Source organism: Lynx canadensis, chromosome E1 (genome assembly GCF_007474595.2).
Source record: "Lynx canadensis isolate LIC74 chromosome E1, mLynCan4.pri.v2, whole genome shotgun sequence".
Classification (NCBI taxonomy): Eukaryota; Metazoa; Chordata; class Mammalia; order Carnivora; family Felidae; genus Lynx; species Lynx canadensis.
This window is the reverse complement of record NC_044316.2, coordinates 20,015,164-20,033,607: the sequence shown is the minus strand read 5'-3', so window position 1 is coordinate 20,033,607 and position 18,444 is coordinate 20,015,164. Positions and strand designations below refer to the sequence as shown.

The following is an 18,444-nucleotide window of genomic DNA, read 5'->3' as shown; positions in this document are numbered from 1 at the left end:
TACATGACCTGCCTTACCGGTTCATGTGTTTCTCTTAAGAAAAGGAGAGCAATGAGTTGTGTACCCCTGAGTCGACATCATACATCATGTGTAGTGAAACCCTTTGGATGATTTTCCAGAGGAAGTTCAGCTCCACACTGGCCAAAACCAAACTCATTCTCTCTCTTCCCTCACCCAAGCTGATAGAGCTAGGAACATTGGTAGACTCCCTTTCCCCACCTACATTAGTCAGTCACCAGATTCTTACCCTGATGCATCTCAGACTTAACTCAGCTTTGCCCTCTTACCGACCACAGTCCTTACTCCCTTGATTGGCAGTTTCCTAACTGGTCTTCCAGCCTGAAAATGCCCACATCAATCTCTCATCCACATACCTGCTTCCTCTCTATCAATTTTACATATTAGCTTTTTATTAAGCACCTACTGTATGCCAGCCACTCTTTCAAGCACAGGGGATATGGAGAAGGTTCCACTCCCGTGAAGTTTACTTTTGGGAAGGGGGTGGGAGCCATAGGAAGACAGACAGTGAGCAAGCCAATCAAACAAGTCAGTTTCAGATAATGGTATGTGCACAGAAGAAGACAAAGTATTATCTATCTTCCCTCCTTGAGATCCCTTAAGGATGTCCCCATTGCCTACAAAGTTAAGCCTCAACTCCTTGCTCGTCTTCTACCCCAGCCTATCTGTCTGGCCTCGGCTCTCACCACCCTCTCCCAAACACACTTCAATCCTGAACTCCAGTCCCATGCTTGCCGTTTTCTGCACACTCTCTAAATTTCACTTTTAGGTCAAGCTTCAGGGTCATCTCTAAGTCCTCCTCACCCTCCGAGGGGCAGTTCATTGCCTCCTGTCTGTAGGGTTCTAGAGATCTCTGTGGGCTGGGGAAGCCCAGGTAGGCCTCAGGAAGGAGGCACAATTAGAGCAAGGGGGATGTTATCAAAGGAAGGAGAGACACTGACTATGCTGGGCGAGCCCACTGGGCTCACTGGGAGCCTGTCGTCATGGAGAGAGCCCAGTTTGTTCAGACAGTGTATCTGCCTAGCAGAGCCATGGGCCACACAGCCCAAGAGGCTGCCCCTCTCGACAAAAGCCTCCACATCTGCCTGGTGGTGGGCACTTCCCTCCACTCTGAGCTTCCTGAACGCACTCTCTAGACCTCATGGTGCCAACTCAGGCGCCTTATAGAGTAGTTGTTTAAGTCTGCCTCCCTCCAGGGGCTGGAGCTCCTTCAGAACGGAGCTGTTTTATTATTGATCTTGCAGCCCAGAGCCTTAGACACAGATGTTTGATGTAGAACGTGTTTCAAGACAATGCTGACAAATTCCTGAGCCTGTGAATAAACGTTTTTTTGTAAGTTTATTTATTTTGAAAGAGAGAGTGAGCAGGGGAGGGGCGGAGAGAGAAGGAGAGAGAGAACCCAAGCAGGCTCCGCACTGTCAGCACAAGAGCCCGATGCAGGGCTTGAACGACAAACCGTGAGATCCTGACCTGAGCCAAAATCAAGAGTCAGACACTTAACCGAGCCACCTAGGAGCCCCTGGATTTTTCTTGGTTCCTAACACTGTTCAAAAATGCCATCCATGGGGCGCCTGGGTGGCGCAGTCGGTTAAGCGTCCGACTTCAGCCAGGTCACGATCTTGCGGTCCGTGAGTTCGAGCCCCACGTCGGGCTCTGGGCTGATGGCTCGGAGCCTGGAGCCTGTTTCCGGTTCTGTGTCTCCCTCTCTCTCTGCCCCTCCCCCGTTCATGCTCTGTCTCTGTCTCAAAAATAAATAAATGTTAAAAAAAAAAAAATGCCATCCTTTGGGGCATATGAGTGGCTCAGTCGGTTAAGCATCCGACTTCAGCTCAGGTCATGATCTCACGGTGCGGGAGTTCAAGCCCCGCGTCGGGCTCTGTGCTGACAGCTCAGAGCCTGGAGCCTGCTTCAGATTCTGTGTCCTCCTCCGCTCGTGCCCGATCTCTGTCTCTCAAAAGTAATAAACATTAAAAAAGGTTTTAAGAGGGGCGCCTGGGTGGCGCAGTCGGTTAAGCGTCCGACTTCAGCCAGGTCATGATCTCGCGGTCCGTGAGTTCGAGCCCCGCGTCAGGCTCTGGGCTGATGGCTCAGAGCCTGGAGCCTGTTTCCGATTCTGTGTCTCCCTCTCTCTCTGCCCCTCGCCCGTTCATGCTCTGTCTCTCTCTGTCCCAAAAATAAATAAACGTTGAAAAAAAATTTTTTAAAAAAAAATGTTTTAAGAAATGCCATCCTTAAAAAATAAAAAAAAAAAAAAAGAGGGGCACCTGGGTGGCTCAGTCAGTTGAGCATCCAACTTCAGCTCAGGTCAGGATCTCACAGTTCGTGACTTTGAGCCCCACATCAGCCTCGCTGCTGTCAGCCTGTCAGCACAGAACCCGCTTCAGATCCTCTGTCCCCCTCTCTCTGCCCCTCCCGCTGTATTGTGCCAAAAATAAATATTTTTTAATGCTATCCTATAAGCCCCAACCCAGTGAAAATAACTAAGCTTATGTATACATTCTTTTCACGACTCTCTTTTAGTATGTACGCCCCCAGTGTGTAACCCCCCTCAGTGCTCAGTTCTCCGAGCGGGAACTGCGATCCTGTTAGCCCCTCTGTAGAGCGGCCCGGGGCCACACGCAAACAGAAACCCAAATGCCTCTTAATGATGGGGAATTGAATAGGCAAATATAGGATGGTGTTCCTGACAAGCCACTAACGCGCATCTGTTCAGAAGAAGATGTGGGTCCTGGTGCGTGTTCAGTCCAGTCGTATTTAGCACCTTCATTAATGATGTGAGGAGAAAATAAACACCAGTGTTCACAGATGGTGCTAACTTTGGCAGTGCTGTTAACAGAAGTGTCAAGATAGGAGAAGTAGAGATGTAAGCAGGAAACAGCAAAGATGTTAAAAAAAAAAAAAACAACAACTCTCAAACAGATATTTTTTGGTAAAATAAAGCCCCTTAGAGCACAAGCACAAGACGAGAAGTTGAAGGGGGAGAGAGGGAGAGAGGAAGGGGGAGGTGGAAGAGAGAGGCAGGAAAGTGGAGCTTTCACACAGATGTCCCCCAAAGGCTCCAGAGCCTCCAGAGGCACCGTCCTCTTGTCAGAGGTGATGCCACATGGCCTGGGTGTCCCCCTGACCCAGCCTGAGATGCAGCTGTGTTCACAGCCGCGGGCCCATTTGTTTTGTGGTAGGCTTTTTGTTTGGTTTGGCGGTGTTGTGTTTTGTTACTTCTGTTTGTTGTTCTTTCCTCGTATATTTGAGGGTATGGTTTTGTTCTTACAGTTCGGTTTTCAGAGGCTTCATTATCCCTCGCATAAAGCATCAATTTGGGCATTTTGGGAGGGACAGAGGAACGCAGCCTTTAAAGAAAGAGTCCAGATTCCAAATGTATAAATAAAGCAGAATGCAGCATCCTCCCCACCTTGGTCTCCGACGGCGGGAGGGGGAGACAAATCACAGAGCGAGCGGCGGTCCCCGGCACGCGGAGGCCGGGCCCTGCTCCACCTCGCCAGGGCACGGCCGCCCACACACAGGGGACAGCAGCCTGCTGGCGTCTTCCTCGGGGACGCCGAATGGAAAGTCAAGACACCAACACGCACCAGGGAATAGTCAAAACCGTGCACAAACTCTCCAAGCGCTGGGACAGAGCCCCCATTCTTTGGCAGCCTGGAATCAGCCAGGCCTGGCAACGTCAACCGCCTTCGGGCCAGGGGCCGAAGAAGGAAATGCCCAGAAAGAGAAACACACAAGTGGTAAAAGGGGGTCGCGGTCGTAGGCAAGAAAGTCCAAACCTCGGCATCCTCACAGCGGATGACAAATGCTTTCGAATCTGACTCACGAGCACCAAGGATTAAGGAACCCCGCGCCGCGGAGCTGGTGGCCGGCACGAGAGCCAGAGGAGCGCCTCCGTGTGGGACTGAACAGATGGGGGCTCAGTGGACCCCCTGGGCCTAGGGGTGGGTGGCCTCAGCACTTTGCACTGCTGGGAATCCTTCACCTTGACAGCTTTTCTGTCCCCGTCTACAGCACCGGCATGATCTCAGCGCCTCGTAAGGTTTGGGGAAGCATTAAAAGAGGCACTGCGGATGGCAAAATGTTTAATACACTGCCTCGTACGTGGCAGGTTCTCGATGAACGCATGATTTTCAGCCTCCGCTCCCCCAATTCAAGACTGTTTTACGACCGCACGAGGCATGCTGCTACGTAATACCAGCCTTAGTCACCACGTGTGTGTTTACGTATTTTTGTTTCCGGAACCCATCAGTCCACATGTTTGCCATCCTACCATGTGTTTTTATTTTTTTTATTTTTGTTTTTTATTTTTTTTAACGTTTATTTATTTTTGAGACAGAGAGAGAGTGTGAACAGGGGAGGGGCAGAGAGAAAGGGAGACACAGAATCTGAAACAGGCTCCAGGCTCTGAGCTGCCAGCACAGAGCCCGACGCGGGGCTTGAACTCACGGACCGTGAGATCGTGACCTGAGCCGAAGTCGGATGCTTAACCGACTGAGCCACCCAGGCACCCCCCATGTGTTTTTATTTCCCTGAGCACTTCCTTAGCAGAGGGGCAGGAGTGCCTACCATGGGAAAGCTTGGATTCACCAAGCGAGGCCATGATTCACTTTGCAAAGGGATCCTTCTCCAAAGAGCATCCCCGTGAGCATGCCTGGTGCCTCTTACTAGGCCTCTCCACGTAAACAGACCCTTGCTCAGAGTGAGGTGCCAGGGGCCCGTGTGCCCAAAAGCCTGACGGACTCACCTCTCAGCAACACTGCTTTGAAGATGCGCCAGGCTGGCCTCGGGTCTTCCGGTTGGTGTCGTATGTCACAGTGAATCCCCGCGACTTTCTCAGTCATGTCTTAAAAAAAAAAAAAAAAAAAAAAAAATTCTTTCTCTAGACTTTTATGCGACTCCTACTTTGTATTAGACACTGCGCTAGGAGCTCTCAATGGGGGGATGAAAAACACTTCTGCTGTGCTCAGAGCACGTAGTAAAGAGGCAGAGCAGCTAACAAAGTCCAATGACTATTTTCGTGGCAGGATGCACCGAGCTTAAGGCTTGGACTCTAGCCTCGTTGCCTGGGTTCAAATTCTGGCTGTGCCGTGTGACCTTGGCAGGTACTTAGCCTCTTCAGGCCTTATTTCCTCTTCTGAAAATGGAACTTACCACATGCTCTCACGAGGATCTCACGAACCGGTATTTGCGAAGCACATACCATATGCTTTTCTGCTATCGTTCTATTATTATTATCCAGACACGCCTTGCTTCATGGTGTGTCCCTTTGCTGTGCTTCACAGATCAAAGATCGAGAAGTGTAATCAGAGTTCTCGGAGGGGCGCCTGGGTGGCTCAGTCGGTTGAGGGTCCGACCTCGGCTCAGGTCACGGTCTCGCGGTCCGTGAGTTCGAGCCCCGCGTCGGGCTCTGTGCTGACGGCTCCGAGCCTGGAGCCTGTTTGGGATTCTGTGTCTCCCTCTCTCTCTGCCCCTCCCCCCCCTCAGAAATAAACATTAAAAAAAAATTTTAAGGATCCTTGGAAGCACATACACAGGGATACCTCATTTTATCGGGCTTCACTGTACTACCCTTCGCAGCTAGTGCATTCTTTACAAACTGAAGGTTTGTGGCCACCCGGCGTCGAGCAAGTCTGTTGGCACTGTTTCTCCTACAGCACTTGCTCACTTTGTATCTCTCAAGTTTTGGGAATTCTCCCGCTATCTCAGATGTTGTCATGATTATTGTATTGGATGTGGTGATCTGTGTGATGTTACTACTCTAATTGTGATGGGGTGCCCAGAACTGTGCCCCATATAAGACGGTGAATTCATAAGTAGATGTGTGCGTTCTGTCCCCACCCCCACTCCACGTCTCTCTCCTTTCCCCCAGCCTCCCAATTCCCTGAGACACAACGATATTGAAATTAGGGCAGTTAGTGACCCTACGGTGGCCTCTAAGCGTTCGGGTGAAAGGAAGTGTCACCCGTCTCTCCGTGTAAATTGGAAGCTAGAGGCGATCAAGCTTAGTGAGGAAGGCCTGTCGAGAGCTGAGACAGGCCTGGAGCTAGGCCTCTTTCACCAAATAGCCAAATTGTGGATGCAAAGGAAGAGTGCTTGAAGGAAATTAGAAGTGCTCCTCCAGTGATCACATGGATGGTAAGAAAGCGAAACAGCCAGGGGCACCTAGGTGGCTCAATTAAGCATTTGATTCTCAGTTTCAGCTCAGGTCATGAGCTCATGGTTTGTGAGTTCGAGCCCTACGTCAGACAGTGTGAAGCCTGCTTGAGATTCTCTCTCTCCCCCTTGCTCTCTGCTGCTTCCCACTCACACTGTCTCTCTCTTATAATAAATAAACTTGAAAGAAAGAGAGAAAGAGAGGGAGAAAGAGAGAAAAAAAGAAAGGAAAGGAAAGGAAAGGAAAGGAAAGGAAAGGAAAGGAGGAAGGAAGGAAGGAAGGAAGGAAGGAAGGGAAGGAAAGGAAGGGAAAGGGAAAGGGAAAGGGAAAGGGAAAGGGAAAGGGAAAGGGAAAGGAAATCAAAACAGCCAATCACTGATTTGGAGAAAGTCTGAGTGGTCCAGAGAGAAGATCAAACCAGCTACCACATTCCTTTGGGCCAAAGCCTAATCCAGAGCAAGGCCCTAAGGTTCCTCAGTTCTGTGAAGGTTGACGAAGGTGAGGACGCTGCAGAAGAAAAGTTTGAAGCTGGCAGAGAAGTTACTTCATGAGGTTTAGGGAAAGAAGCCATCTCTGTAACACACAAGTGCAAGGTGAAGCAGGTGCTGATGGAGAAGCTACAGCAAGTTCTCCAGAAGGTCCAGCTAAGATCATTCTGGAAAGCGACTGCAATAAATAGATTTTCAGTGTAAGTGCGATAGCCTTCTCTTGGAAGGAGATGCATCTGGGGCTTTCGTAGGTAGAAGTCAATGCTTGGCTTCAAAGCTTCAAAGGACAGGCTGACTCTCTTCTTAGAGGCTAAAGCAGCTGGTGACTGTAAGTTGAAGCCAATGCTGGTTGACCCTTTTGAAAATCCTAGGGCACCTAAGAATTATGCTAAATCTGCTCTGTCGGTGCTCTACAGATGGAACAACAAAGCCTCAATGACAGTCATCTGTTTACAACATGGCTTACTGAATAGTTTAAGCCCACTTTTCAGACCTAGTGCTCTGAAAAAGATTCCTTTCAAAACAGGACTGCTCCCTGACAAAGCACCCGGTGACCCAAGAGCGCCAATGGAGACGGGTCAAGGAGCAATTTCAACTCTCCAGTCTTATTTCAGAAATACATTTTGGAAGGCTATGGCTGCCACAGATAGTGATTCCTCTGAGGGATCTGGGCAAAGTAAAGTGAAAACCTTCTAGAAAGGATTCACCGTTCTAGATGTCATTAGGAACATCTGTGATTCATGGGAAGGTCAGAATATGAATGTTCACAGGAACTTGGGAGAAGTTGATTCTCACCCTCCTGGAGGACCTTGAGGGGTTCAAGACTTCAGTGGAGATGTGGTACGATAGCGGGAGGATGAAAGTCAGAAGTGGAGCCTGAGGGTGGGGCTGAAGGGCTGCCATCTCACGAGGAACCTGGAACAGATGGGGAGCTGCTGCTTACGGCTGAGCCAAGAAAGTGGTTTCTTGAGCCGGAACCTACTCCCAGCAAAGACGTCAACATGACAACAGAGGATCTAGAATATGACATACACCTAGTTGATAAAGCAGCAGCAGGGTTCCAGAGGCCTGACTCCAATTTTGAGGGAAGTCCTACTGTGGGTAAAATGCTATCGAACAGCATCACGTGCTACAGAGAAATTGTTCGTGAAAGGAAGAGTCGGACTTCATTGTCTTATCTTGAGAAACCGCCACGGCCACCCCGGCTTCGCACCCGGCCCCCTGATCGGTCAGCAGCCGTCAACACTGTGCAAGACCCTCCACCAGCGAAAACATTGTGACTCACTGAAAGCTCACATAGGGTTAGCATTTTTGTAGCAATAAAGTATTTTTTAAATCAGGTATGTCCATTTTTTTTAGACATAATGCTATTTATTACCCACTTTATTAGACTAGAGCATAGTGTAAACTTAACTTTTACACGCACTGAGAAATCAAAAGATTCAGGGACCTGCTTTATCATGGGGTCTACAACCAAACCTGCGGGGTCTCTGAGGTATGCCTGTATTCACCTTTATTTTTATTATAGTATAGTCAGAAGGTAATTTCTGTCTGATGGTAATTCTTAGGTATTTACCGCCCTCCTTCTGTGGTCTAGTACCTGATCCGCGTGCCCAGTGTCGCTTCTCTAATGTGTGCCCGATTGTTGAGCATAGTGAATACACACATACACACAGGCTTTTTTTTTAATTATTTTTTTTATTGTTTATTTAATTTTGAGAGAGCACAAGCATGGAAGGGACAGAGAGAGAGAGGGAGACGGAGAATCCTAAGCAGGTTCCAGGCTCTGAGCCTGATGCGGGGCTTAAACTCACAGACCATGAGATCATGACCTGAGCTGAAGTCGGCCGCCTAACAGAATGAACCACCCAGGTGCCCCCACCCAAGCTTAATTGGGTTCAAGTCTATGTTCTTTGGTTAAAGTATTTTTTTTTAAGTTTATTTTGACAGAGAGAGAGAATGAGAATGTGAGCAGGGGAGGGGCCGAGAGAGAGGGAGAGAGAATCCCAAGCAGGCTCCGCACCACCAGTGCAGAGCCCGACACAGAGCCCGACCCCACGAACCGTGAGATCATGACCTGAGCCAAAATCAAGAGTCGGACACTTGACCAACTGAGCCACCCAGGGGCCCCAAATCTATGTTATTTTAATATCGTCTGCTGATCTGTGTTTTAGGAAAGCACATTAAAATCATTTTCTATGATGACAGATATATCATGACAACCGTCCTGCTGAACTACTCCCTGATAAAGAAAACAATTATTGGGGCGCCTGGGTGGCTCAGTCGGTTGAGGGCCGACTTCGGCTCAGGTCACGATCTCGCGGTCCGTGAGTTCGGGCCCCGCGTCGGGCTCTGTGCTGACAGCTCAGAGCCTGGAGCCTGTTTCAGATTCTGTGTCTCCCTCTCTCTCTGACCCTCCCCCGTTCATGCTCTGTCTCTCTCTCTGTCTCAAAAATAAATAAACGTTAAAAAAAAATTTTTAGAAAACAATTACCTAACGAGTTCGTTCCCAGCAGTGTCTTTTGCCAGCCTTCTTGTGATTCGTATTTGCCTCGTGTCTGGTTTCATTTAACTTTTCTTTGTCATGATGATTTAGATGGGTATCTTGCAAGTAGCAGGTAGCTGCATTTCTAAATTAAATGCGAGAAGTCCCTTGTAACAGGTTCACACGCCTCGGTGTTCACATCCACGCTAGTGATTTCTTGTTCCCATGTTGCTTCTTGGCTGCTTTGGTTCCTGTTTTCTGCCTTGCATTAGATGAGGCAGAGTTTCTCTCCCCCTTCCTTCCACTTCTTCCAGAGTTGCATGTTTCCGTCGAACATTCTTGTTTACCATTAGTTTTCTTCACACCCGCGCAGGTCTTAGGAAATCTAAAGTTCATCAGCGTGCCTACCCTCCTCCCAGATGACAAAGGACCTCCAAATGCCTCCCTTGGACCATCACCCCATCTCTCATGTTGTTGTTTTCCAGGACTTTAGATCAGTGTTGGGTTGAACCCCCAAAGTTAGTCGTATTTATTTATTCATACATACATGCATACAGTGAATGCTTGTTTAAATTTACCTTGGTGTCTGAGAAAGTCTTTGTTTTTGCCCTCATGCTCGATGATTCTAGGTTGGTGGTTATTTTCCTTAAACACTTGGAAGAGTCTGTGTTTTCATTATTTTCTCACATTTGATGAAAAGGTCTGTACCTTTGCAAGGAATGTGTCTTTTCCCTGTGGGAGTTCTGAAGGTTTGCTCGTTGCCTTTGGTGATCTGCAGTGGGGTTTGCTTTTCAAGAGGTTTAGTGAAGACACCTTGAGGGTTCCAGTCTTTACTGGAAAACTGTGTGTCTTCCCACTTTGCCAGGCTAGAAGGCAGACTCGGGTGACCTTTTTCTGGATCTGTCAGCCTTCAAGGGCTCAGCCTCATTCCAGACCTCAGACCCAGTTCCCCTCCTGTGTGGCCCACGTGGGCATGTCTCCTGCTCAAGCCAGCATGTCCCCACCTTGGCATCTGCAGGACCCTCCCTCTCACAGTGGCCTCCTGTCCCCTCCTTCCTTCCAGCTCCTGGAGGTCATCCTTTCCTTCTTTCAGCCTCCACTTTGATTTTAAATATTCTTTCGGTGGAATTCCGTTCACGTTTCTAGACCCTGGTAAGCATCAGGGCCATTGTGAGCTCCGATCGTGCTACTGGAACCAGCACAGCACCGTTGCACACTCGGAGCCGCGAGAGAGCAGTGGACACAGGGGACACTCGGCTCAGCCCGGGGCGGGGGCGGGCAGTTCTCGAAAGCTCTGGGGAATGACTGAAGGGGTTTCAGCAGGGGCGTAACGGGCTCCTTTTGGGCCTTGAGGAGATATGTCTGAGGGCAAGGTGGAGGACAGGTTTGAAGTGGGGTGTGGGGCAAACCGAAGGCAGAGGAATCCATCGGGAGGCTTCAGCAGGGCTGAGTCTTGGGCTGGGATGGTGGCAGTGGAGAGAAACCGAGAAAGCTCAGTGAACAGAGCGTGGTGACTGGCTGCGGGCAGCAGAGGGAGAGGAGGGATCCAGGCTGACTCCCGGCTTGTGGGTCTCGTGAGCAGGTAGATGATGACCACTCTTGCAGTCGTGGGTGTGACAAGAGGAGGGGACCAGTTTGGGGGAAGGGTCCGAGACGATAGCTCAGTGTTGGACACAAGAAGACCCAGCTGTCGGTGCAGCTCAGGGCGTTTGTCTAGCAGGTGGCCGCAGATATGTGCTTGGACCTCATGCTAGGCTGGGGACGCTGACTGGGTAACTGTCATTGAAACCACAGGCATGAGTGACACTACTGTGGGATAATGTCTGAGATGAAAGGGACTAAAGATAAAACAATACTTAAGGAGTAAGTTTGCTCCTGCAGGAGTCCCCCTTCTTCTGAGGTGCCAGTCTGATGTCACCATGTGGCCCTCCTGCATGCATCCCATGCGAACCACAGGGTGTTCGTGTGTGCCTGTCACCCCGTCAAGAATGGGAGTGCCTTGGGGCACCTGGGTGGCTCAGTCGGTTAAGCATCTGACTCCGGCTCAGGTCATGATCTCGTGGTTCATGGGTTCGAGCCCCGAGTTGGGCTCTGTGCTGACAGCTCAGGGCTTGGAGTCTGCTTTACATTCTGTCTCCCCATCTCTCTCCTGCCCCTCCCCCGCTCGTGCTCTGTCTCTGTCTCAGAAATAAACATTAAAAAAAATTTTTTTTTTTTTAAAAGGGTGATGGTGGCCAGGGCAGAGAGAGCAGAGGCAGGGCCACAAGTAGGGCACGTGGGGTTTCTGCCCACCGGTTCAGTGCTGTGGAGGCGGGCGCCAGGCTGGGGAGGGGCGGGGGGCCTTGGGACAAGCTGCCTGCGGAGAGCCACGCGATGACAAGGGGAGTTTTATCTTCCACAAAGAAGTGGTGACCCCATACCTCACCAGAGGCAAACTCGAACGGGACTCGGTAGACCAGGAGGTGGGACACCCCCACTCTCAGGACCGCATGGCGCTGGACCATTAGACTCGCTTTAGAAGTGACCGCAGTCCAAGGAGCCACTCGGCCCTGGCAAAAACAGAAGTAGCACTTCCTAGAGCCGGGTTTTGAGAAAGAAGTAGTACTTCCTAGGCCTCTGTGGTCTGACACGAGCAGCGGGCCTTGCTTCCTGAAGTGACGCAGCTACACACACGAGCTCCAGTCGCCCCTTCCGTGGCATTGCCCCCTCGAGCACCCGAGCCTCCGCGTTTGCGCCTGGCTGAATGGCCTGACCCGGGGACCCTGGGGCCCGTCACGGCACACTTGCTACACCTCTGATGACTGTGAGAAGCGTCCGTTTACAACCTGCCTGTGCTCGGTGCCAGGCGAGCTTCTTCCCGCCACGTCCTGTGAGCAAACACGGGAGCGTGTAGCGTTAGCCTCACATTCTCGGGAACACCTCGCCAGCCCCCAGAGGACGCGTTCACAGGCAGTGCCCTGCCCTGCCCCCCTCTCCCGTTCCATTTCCCTTCAAAGTGCATTTAGCAGAACAGGGTCACCACTACTCCAGCAGGGGATGCCAGCAACGCCACTGAGAAGAGAAGCTGGCCCGTTCGCTTCTGCGAGTCCTGGGGGGCATCGGAGCAGACCAGTGGGTGGGCGTCTCCACGTCCCAGCCGAGCGGGGCTGGACGAGAGGAGACATTTTCTGGGCCGGTACAGCTCCCGGGGAGACTTTTGTTGCCCTGCTCTGTGCAGGCCCTACAAAAAATACAGGGCTCACTTGGGGGCCCCCATGGATTGGGTCTTGCGTTTATCCACAGATTTCTCTCATGAGGACGGGAGCCTAGGTGCAAAATGAAGGAACGTAATTTGATAAAGGCCATTTGCCGGCAGTGATGGCTTAGAACAGATGAAACAAGATGAAAGTTCCCCGAATTCCAGAGTTTGCTGAGCCATTAAATCCTGTAACAGAAGATGGGGAGGAAAAAAAACCCTCCCCCTTGTAGCCAGCCTCCAACGGCAGCTGTCATTGGCTTGGCGTGCCATCAGGGGGAGATACCCTGCCCCCACCTATTAAATCTGCTCTCCTTTCTCTACAAAATGAAGAAGGTGCTCGAGCTTTATGAAGATCTCCAATGTGGGGAAGCTCCAGCAAGAGAGGTCAGATGACCCTTCCGGAATGTCCACTTCCTGTCTGCCGCTTGTACCCAGCTACTGTCCTGTCTCCAGCACAGGCACAAGCACCCCCTTGCTGGTCTTAAAACCATTTCAGTTGAGCTTGAAATGAGAAAAGAAAACATGGTTTGAAGGCAAGTTCTTAGGTTTCCTTTAGATTGATCCACTTTTTTTTTTTTTATTGTTGTAAAAGACACGTAAATTTACCGTTAGTCACATTCAGCACATTCACGGTGCTGTGCGACCATTACCACTGTCTAGTTCCAGAATATTCTCATCCTCCCAAAGCCTGGAAGCAGTCCCTATCCGCCCCACTCCTGTTTCTGTCTCTATGGATTTGGGAACTCTGTACATTTCTTGTAAGTGGGATTCTACAGTACATGGCTTCTTTCACTTGGCATGTTTTCAAGGTTCACCCATGTTGTAGCCTGTGTCAGTACTTCCTGAATAACACTTCATCGAATGGATATACTTTGTCCCTTCATCAGTTGGTAGAGATTCGGATTGGTCCTGCCGTTTGTTTACTGTAAATAATGCTGTCATAAACATTCCTGTACATGTTGTGTGAACATCCGCTTTCGGTTCTTTCGGATAGATCTCCGGGAGTGGAAGGGATCGCCGGGTCACGTGGTAATAATTCTATGTGTGACTTACTGAGGAACCACGTCATCTTCCTTCGTCACCTGTCGATGGCCGTGTACGGATGGCACCGGCAGATGATGGCTTAGCCCAGCTCTTGAGACCAGAAAGTTGGTTCTTCCTCCAGCCAATGTTGTTCTGTTGCAATGTTGTTCTGTTCTAAAAGCATGATGTGTAGGGGCGCTTGGGTGGCTCAGTCGGTTAAGTGTCTGACTCTTGTTTTTAGCTGAGGTCATGATCTTGCGGTTCACAGGTTCGGGCCCCGCACTGGGCTCTGCGCTGACAGTGGGGAGCCTGCTTTGGATTCTCTCTTCCTCTCTGTCTCTCTGCCCCTCCCCTTCTTTTGTTCTCTCTCTCGCAAAATAAATACTTAAAAAGCATTACATGTAGCCCCTCACCCCCCTCTTCTGGGAAAACCCCTCAGCACCCCATGAAGATAGGCTGGGAATCAGGGCAGGGCCACTCAGTGCTATGCCAAGGGAAGGAGCAGGAGCACAGGCACAGACTGTCACTTAAGGCGACAGTACGGAATATTCCTTTGCTAAGTAGCAGGCCTCCCTTCTGGAGCCCTACAAGGATCTCAACCAATCGTGCCCGGCACTTACGAGGTTGCAGGGAGCACCTGAGGTTGGCAGAGATGTGTTCCTGGGAGGAAGCAGCCGGCCGAGCAGAGGACATGAGCCCGCACGTCATGGTGGCCCTGTGAGCCCACGACGGCAGTGCAGCTACAAATGTACATGTCCCCCGACGGCACCTGGGGAGCGTCCCTGTGCACACAGTGCGGTGTGTGAGCCCCATAGGTCCTCCCTGCCCTCCAGGGGCTCTCATTCTAAAAGCAGAGACCAGTACCCGTGCTGGGACTGCTCCCCGATTGGGACACAGAAGGGCTGGGACAGAAACTCCCAGCCCCGCCCAGTGTGGGGAGAAGCAAATCGGAGCACTGGTTCTCTGTGGTTTTCTCTGTCCTGCAACCCTGCACCAGGGCCTCCATTTTCAAGGAAAGTCGGGCGTTGCTACCCTGTGACCCGTTCCACGGTAGCCATTCGCTCTTCTTAGGTTTCCCACCGGCCTCAACCCTGCACCAAGACTGCAGAGCAGATACTGGAGACACCCAGAGCCCAAAAGAGGGAGGAGGAGTGAAGTCGGGGGCAGCTCTCTGCAGATACTGTACTCAGGGCGCTGGGAAGGGTCTGGAGTCCAAAGGGCCCTATTGAAAGTAGCAATGTCCCAGTTGTACCAAGACAAGAACGTGGGGGTGGCTGGTGCGTCCCATCCCCCGCCTCAGTGTTTGGAATGTGGCCCTGTTAGAGCCATTTCCCCAGGTCTGAGTCCCCCAGGTGCATCTAGAACCTACTGTGTGCACACTGCTGTACCATGGGGAGGAGAGGCGCAGACACAGAAGGCGGGAGGCAGAGGCTGTCCCCAGCAGTGCACTGAGGGAAGGCCAAAGGGGAGGCCTCTGCCAGGGTCAGAAGGGAGACATCCCCAGAGGACATGATTCCGGCCAGAGGTGCCCAGAGGCTGTGGCAGGGTGACAAGAGGGACACGGAGGCTGACCAAGCCCTGGTAGGTGCAGGCTCGGGGTCCTGGAGGCATCTCCAGCTGCGGGCAGAGCTGAGCGCAGGGGCTTGGCTTGCCCTGGGCCAGCCCGACAGCGGGACGAGGGTCTCGGGGCCCCACACCTCAACCCTGCACAGCAGCCCTGGCTCCCCCAGGAACCCAGCCGTGCCTGAGTCACTGCCTCTGGTGGACTCTATTTTTATGTCCAAGTCTGATTAAAAATAGCTAAGCCAAGGTTTTAGCTGCAGCCGGCAAGACATTAAGTATTAAGACACCTAATGCCCACAAGTGATAACCTCGGGTCTCTTCCTGATCCACTGTCTGCCCGTGGGACACACCCCGTGAGAGAGCACGCGGGAAAGGGGCGGGAGGAAGCCTGAAACACCTCGGCTGCGTCCGTCCTCCGCGGCGCAAGGGCAGGGGCCCGGGGGGGCCCTGCTGCACCAGGCCAGCACCCACAGATGCCGCAGGCCTTCCTCTTAACCCCTTGCATCTCTCAGGCACAAAGCAGCTGAAGGGGCATGAGCCCGGGCGCCGGGGCTGAGCCAGCAGGAGTGAGCGGATGGACAGAAGGCGCCTCTCTCCGCTGGGCACAGCCGGGGTGGGACTCCTGGAAGCCATTCCTCTGGGCAGGGAGGGCGCGCGGGCAAGAACCTCCAGTCACCCCTGGACGCGCCTCCCAGTTGCCACCAAAGACAACCAGTCATCCCGAATCAGAACCCCACGCCCCTCCCGACAAGGCCCTCAGCCTGAGGCCAGAGCCTCGGCGGCCCCGGTGCCACCACGTTTTCCCCTCCGGTCCAGCCCTACAGGCCAGGTGCTGAGGAGCCGGGCAGCAGGCCCCTGATGGCTGCTGGCTGCTGGCTCTGGCCTGAGGCTGCAGCCCAGCCCCGGCCTTGGCCGCCCTCGCCCTCTCCGGGGGCACCACTTGGGACCGTGACCCCAGGGCACCCGCGAGGCCCACAGCAGCTCAGCGATCAGCCGGCCCCAGGGGTTGCCAGGGAAGCACACCCCACTCCGGCTGCCTGCTAACTGCCCGTCTGAGCTTTCTCTTTTCGGTTCTTCCAGTGAGAAGCGCCACCTTCAAGTCAACGTCACCAACCCCGTGCAGTGCAGCCTGCACGGGAAGAAGTGCACGGTCTCCGTGGAGACGCGGCTCAACCAGCCGGAGCCCGACTTCACCAAGAACCGCTCGGGCTTCATCCTCAGCGTGCCCGGGAACTGACCGCTCACCGGGGAGGCCTCGCCAGGGCGCGGGGGCCGCGGAGCCGGGCAGCCCCCCCCCCCCCCCCCGCCAGCCGCTCCGCATCGCAGGCCCCCGTCTAATTGCTGACTGCCCGCTTCAAACCAGCTCGGGAGGGTCTGTGCTTGGAGCCCAGCCCTCTTCTGCCTCCTCCAAGGCTCCTCCCCTGAGGTCTCCTTGCTGCCTTTCTGCCTTTGGTCTCCATCCTCCTCTGCCCCAACTTTCCACGGTCCCCACTCCACAAACCCAAGACCCCGGTGCCCTGCCACAGAGCCCTGGGCTCATACCCTCGGAGACAACTTGATGGTGCCTGGAGTCAGAGAAGCCTCTGCCCTCCCTGCGCCCCCTGGCCAGGTCAGGTCAGTGTGCCCTGACCCGCTGACCAGCGACCCGGCCTGCGAGGGGTGGACGCGATGTCCCCAACCAAAAACGTGCTCCCCTGGGGGACTGGCCGGGGATGGAGCCCTGCTCTCTCCGTGAGTCCAGCTTGCCACCCCTCTTTCCCCCAAGGTGACCACAGCCCCCCCCCCACCCCCCCCACCCTGGGACCTCGCTCAGCGCTCCTCGGCGGAGCCCCTCCCCCAGCAGTCAGCCAAAGCCACCAGGTGAGCAGGTTCACCTGCAGGGCCGGCCCCTCAGCCCAGGAGCTGGCAGCTGGCAGCCCAGCCGGGTGCCCGGGGGCCCGAGGCCACCTCTCCGAGAGGGAGCAGGTGCTCCAAAGGCCAGCTTCCTTTACCACACGGCCTGGGCCCGTGATGGTTGCACACGGACACGGTGCGGCTTGCAGGGCTGCTCATCCGATACTGCGTCTGTGGTGCCCACACTCCTGTCAGAACACCAATAAGAAAACGGAGTCACGGGAGCCAGGGAGTGAGTGCTTGGGGGTGGGGGGGGGTAGTTGAGATGTTTTCCCCTTCCCACACCTCTGTTTCCTACTTACTTGGAGAATGAGGACCGGGGCCAGAGGGGCGGAGTGACAGAAACAGAGTTGGGGGGTCCTGGCACTGCAGGCCAGGCCAGGATGCCCACCCTGCCCTGCATACACCCCCTGCCGCAGCTGGGGCCCGGGCTGGGCACACAGACCTCGCGCCGGGAGAGGGCCACCGTCTTGCCGGTCCGTGCCGGGCCGAAAGCACGGGCGCCTCACATGCCTTCCTGAGACCGCCCTGCTCCTGAGCCACAGCTGAGGACTCCGCCCCGAGCCTCTGGGCAGCCCAGGCCTCCAGGCCAGGAGCCTTAAAAGGAGGGACTTGGGACACGCCGTGTGGGGAGGGCCCTGAGGGTGAGCCCACGGCTCAGGAGGAGACCGGCAGGGTGTCAAAGGGACGTGCTGCTGTTTTCTTCACTTTCTGCCACAGACGCTGCCCGCACCCTACCCCCCACCCGCTTCCCCCCCCCCAACCCCGCCACGCTCCCGACCTGCCACATTGACGCTGCAAAACACACCAAGTGCCTGAGCACAGCGTCCTGTGCCTGACATGGTCACCTGGCTGACCCCCAGGTGGTCCCAGCAGCCTGCTCTCATGCACACACGCCCCCAGCCCCGACTTCCCAGGGTCTGTAAACATCCGCACCCCGTGCAGTTTGCAACAAAAAGTCCTCTTGGCATCCTGTCCTCCGACACCCATTCTCATTCTTGAAGCCTGGTCAGCTGCCTGCACAGCACAGAGGTGCCATCAGCCTGGTTTAGCAACAGAGTTTTGCCAATCACCTTGACACTAGTTGAACCATCCTAACTGGAACGGCGCCTCTCCTTTCCACTGACTTCCCCACACCTGTTGCTTTATGCTAGATATGTGCACAGGTATGTTTTAGACACACCGAAATGGAACATGCCAATGAGGGTTTCTCTGAGGCTGGAGTCCTTTCTCCTGCCTTCCAGGGCCGCCTGTGGCTCCCCGGCCCAGCGCAAGGGCCTCCCGCCGAGGGCCGGTCGACAAGCACTTTCTCGTGATGTCCTATCCCAGCACGTGGGAGGAAAGAACGACCAGGAACTGAGGGTGTGGTCTCAGTCATGCTTCCTGGGTGCCCGGGGAGAGCCCGAGGACACAGTGATTGTATGCAATGAAGTGTTTCTCTTGATCTAATTAAATGCAGTTTTATGGTTTGCTGCGTTTATTCCTATTTTCCATTAAATTAACTTTATTTCTAGAGCATATTTTGATTTACCGTCAAGAGCAATAAAGCATTAAATCTTATTTTTAAAGGTGTCCTGCT

General features: G+C 53.3%; 1 protein-coding gene and 1 long non-coding RNA gene across 3 annotated transcripts in view; one reads left to right on the top strand and one right to left on the bottom strand.

Moving 5' to 3' along the window:
* Positions 1 to 11,207, bottom strand: part of LOC115501130 — a 37,223-nt gene extending 26,016 nt beyond the window's left edge. Inside the window, exons 1-3 of the long non-coding RNA XR_004342887.1 lie at positions 9,158 to 11,207; positions 7,459 to 7,578; positions 4,766 to 4,864 (exon numbers count right to left, since the gene is read on the bottom strand). This is a non-coding gene — a long non-coding RNA (uncharacterized LOC115501130). The remainder of the gene's footprint in view (positions 1 to 4,765; positions 4,865 to 7,458; positions 7,579 to 9,157) is intronic.
* Positions 1 to 18,425, top strand: part of MYO1D (myosin ID) — a 359,179-nt gene extending 340,754 nt beyond the window's left edge. For both annotated transcript variants that reach the window (XM_030296022.2, XM_030296023.1), the window contains exon 22: positions 16,053 to 18,425. In XM_030296022.2, coding sequence (XP_030151882.1) covers positions 16,053 to 16,209 — 157 coding nt within the window. In that variant the 3' untranslated portion in view covers positions 16,210 to 18,425. The remainder of the gene's footprint in view (positions 1 to 16,052) is intronic.
* The last annotated feature ends 19 nt before the right edge of the window (positions 18,426 to 18,444 follow it).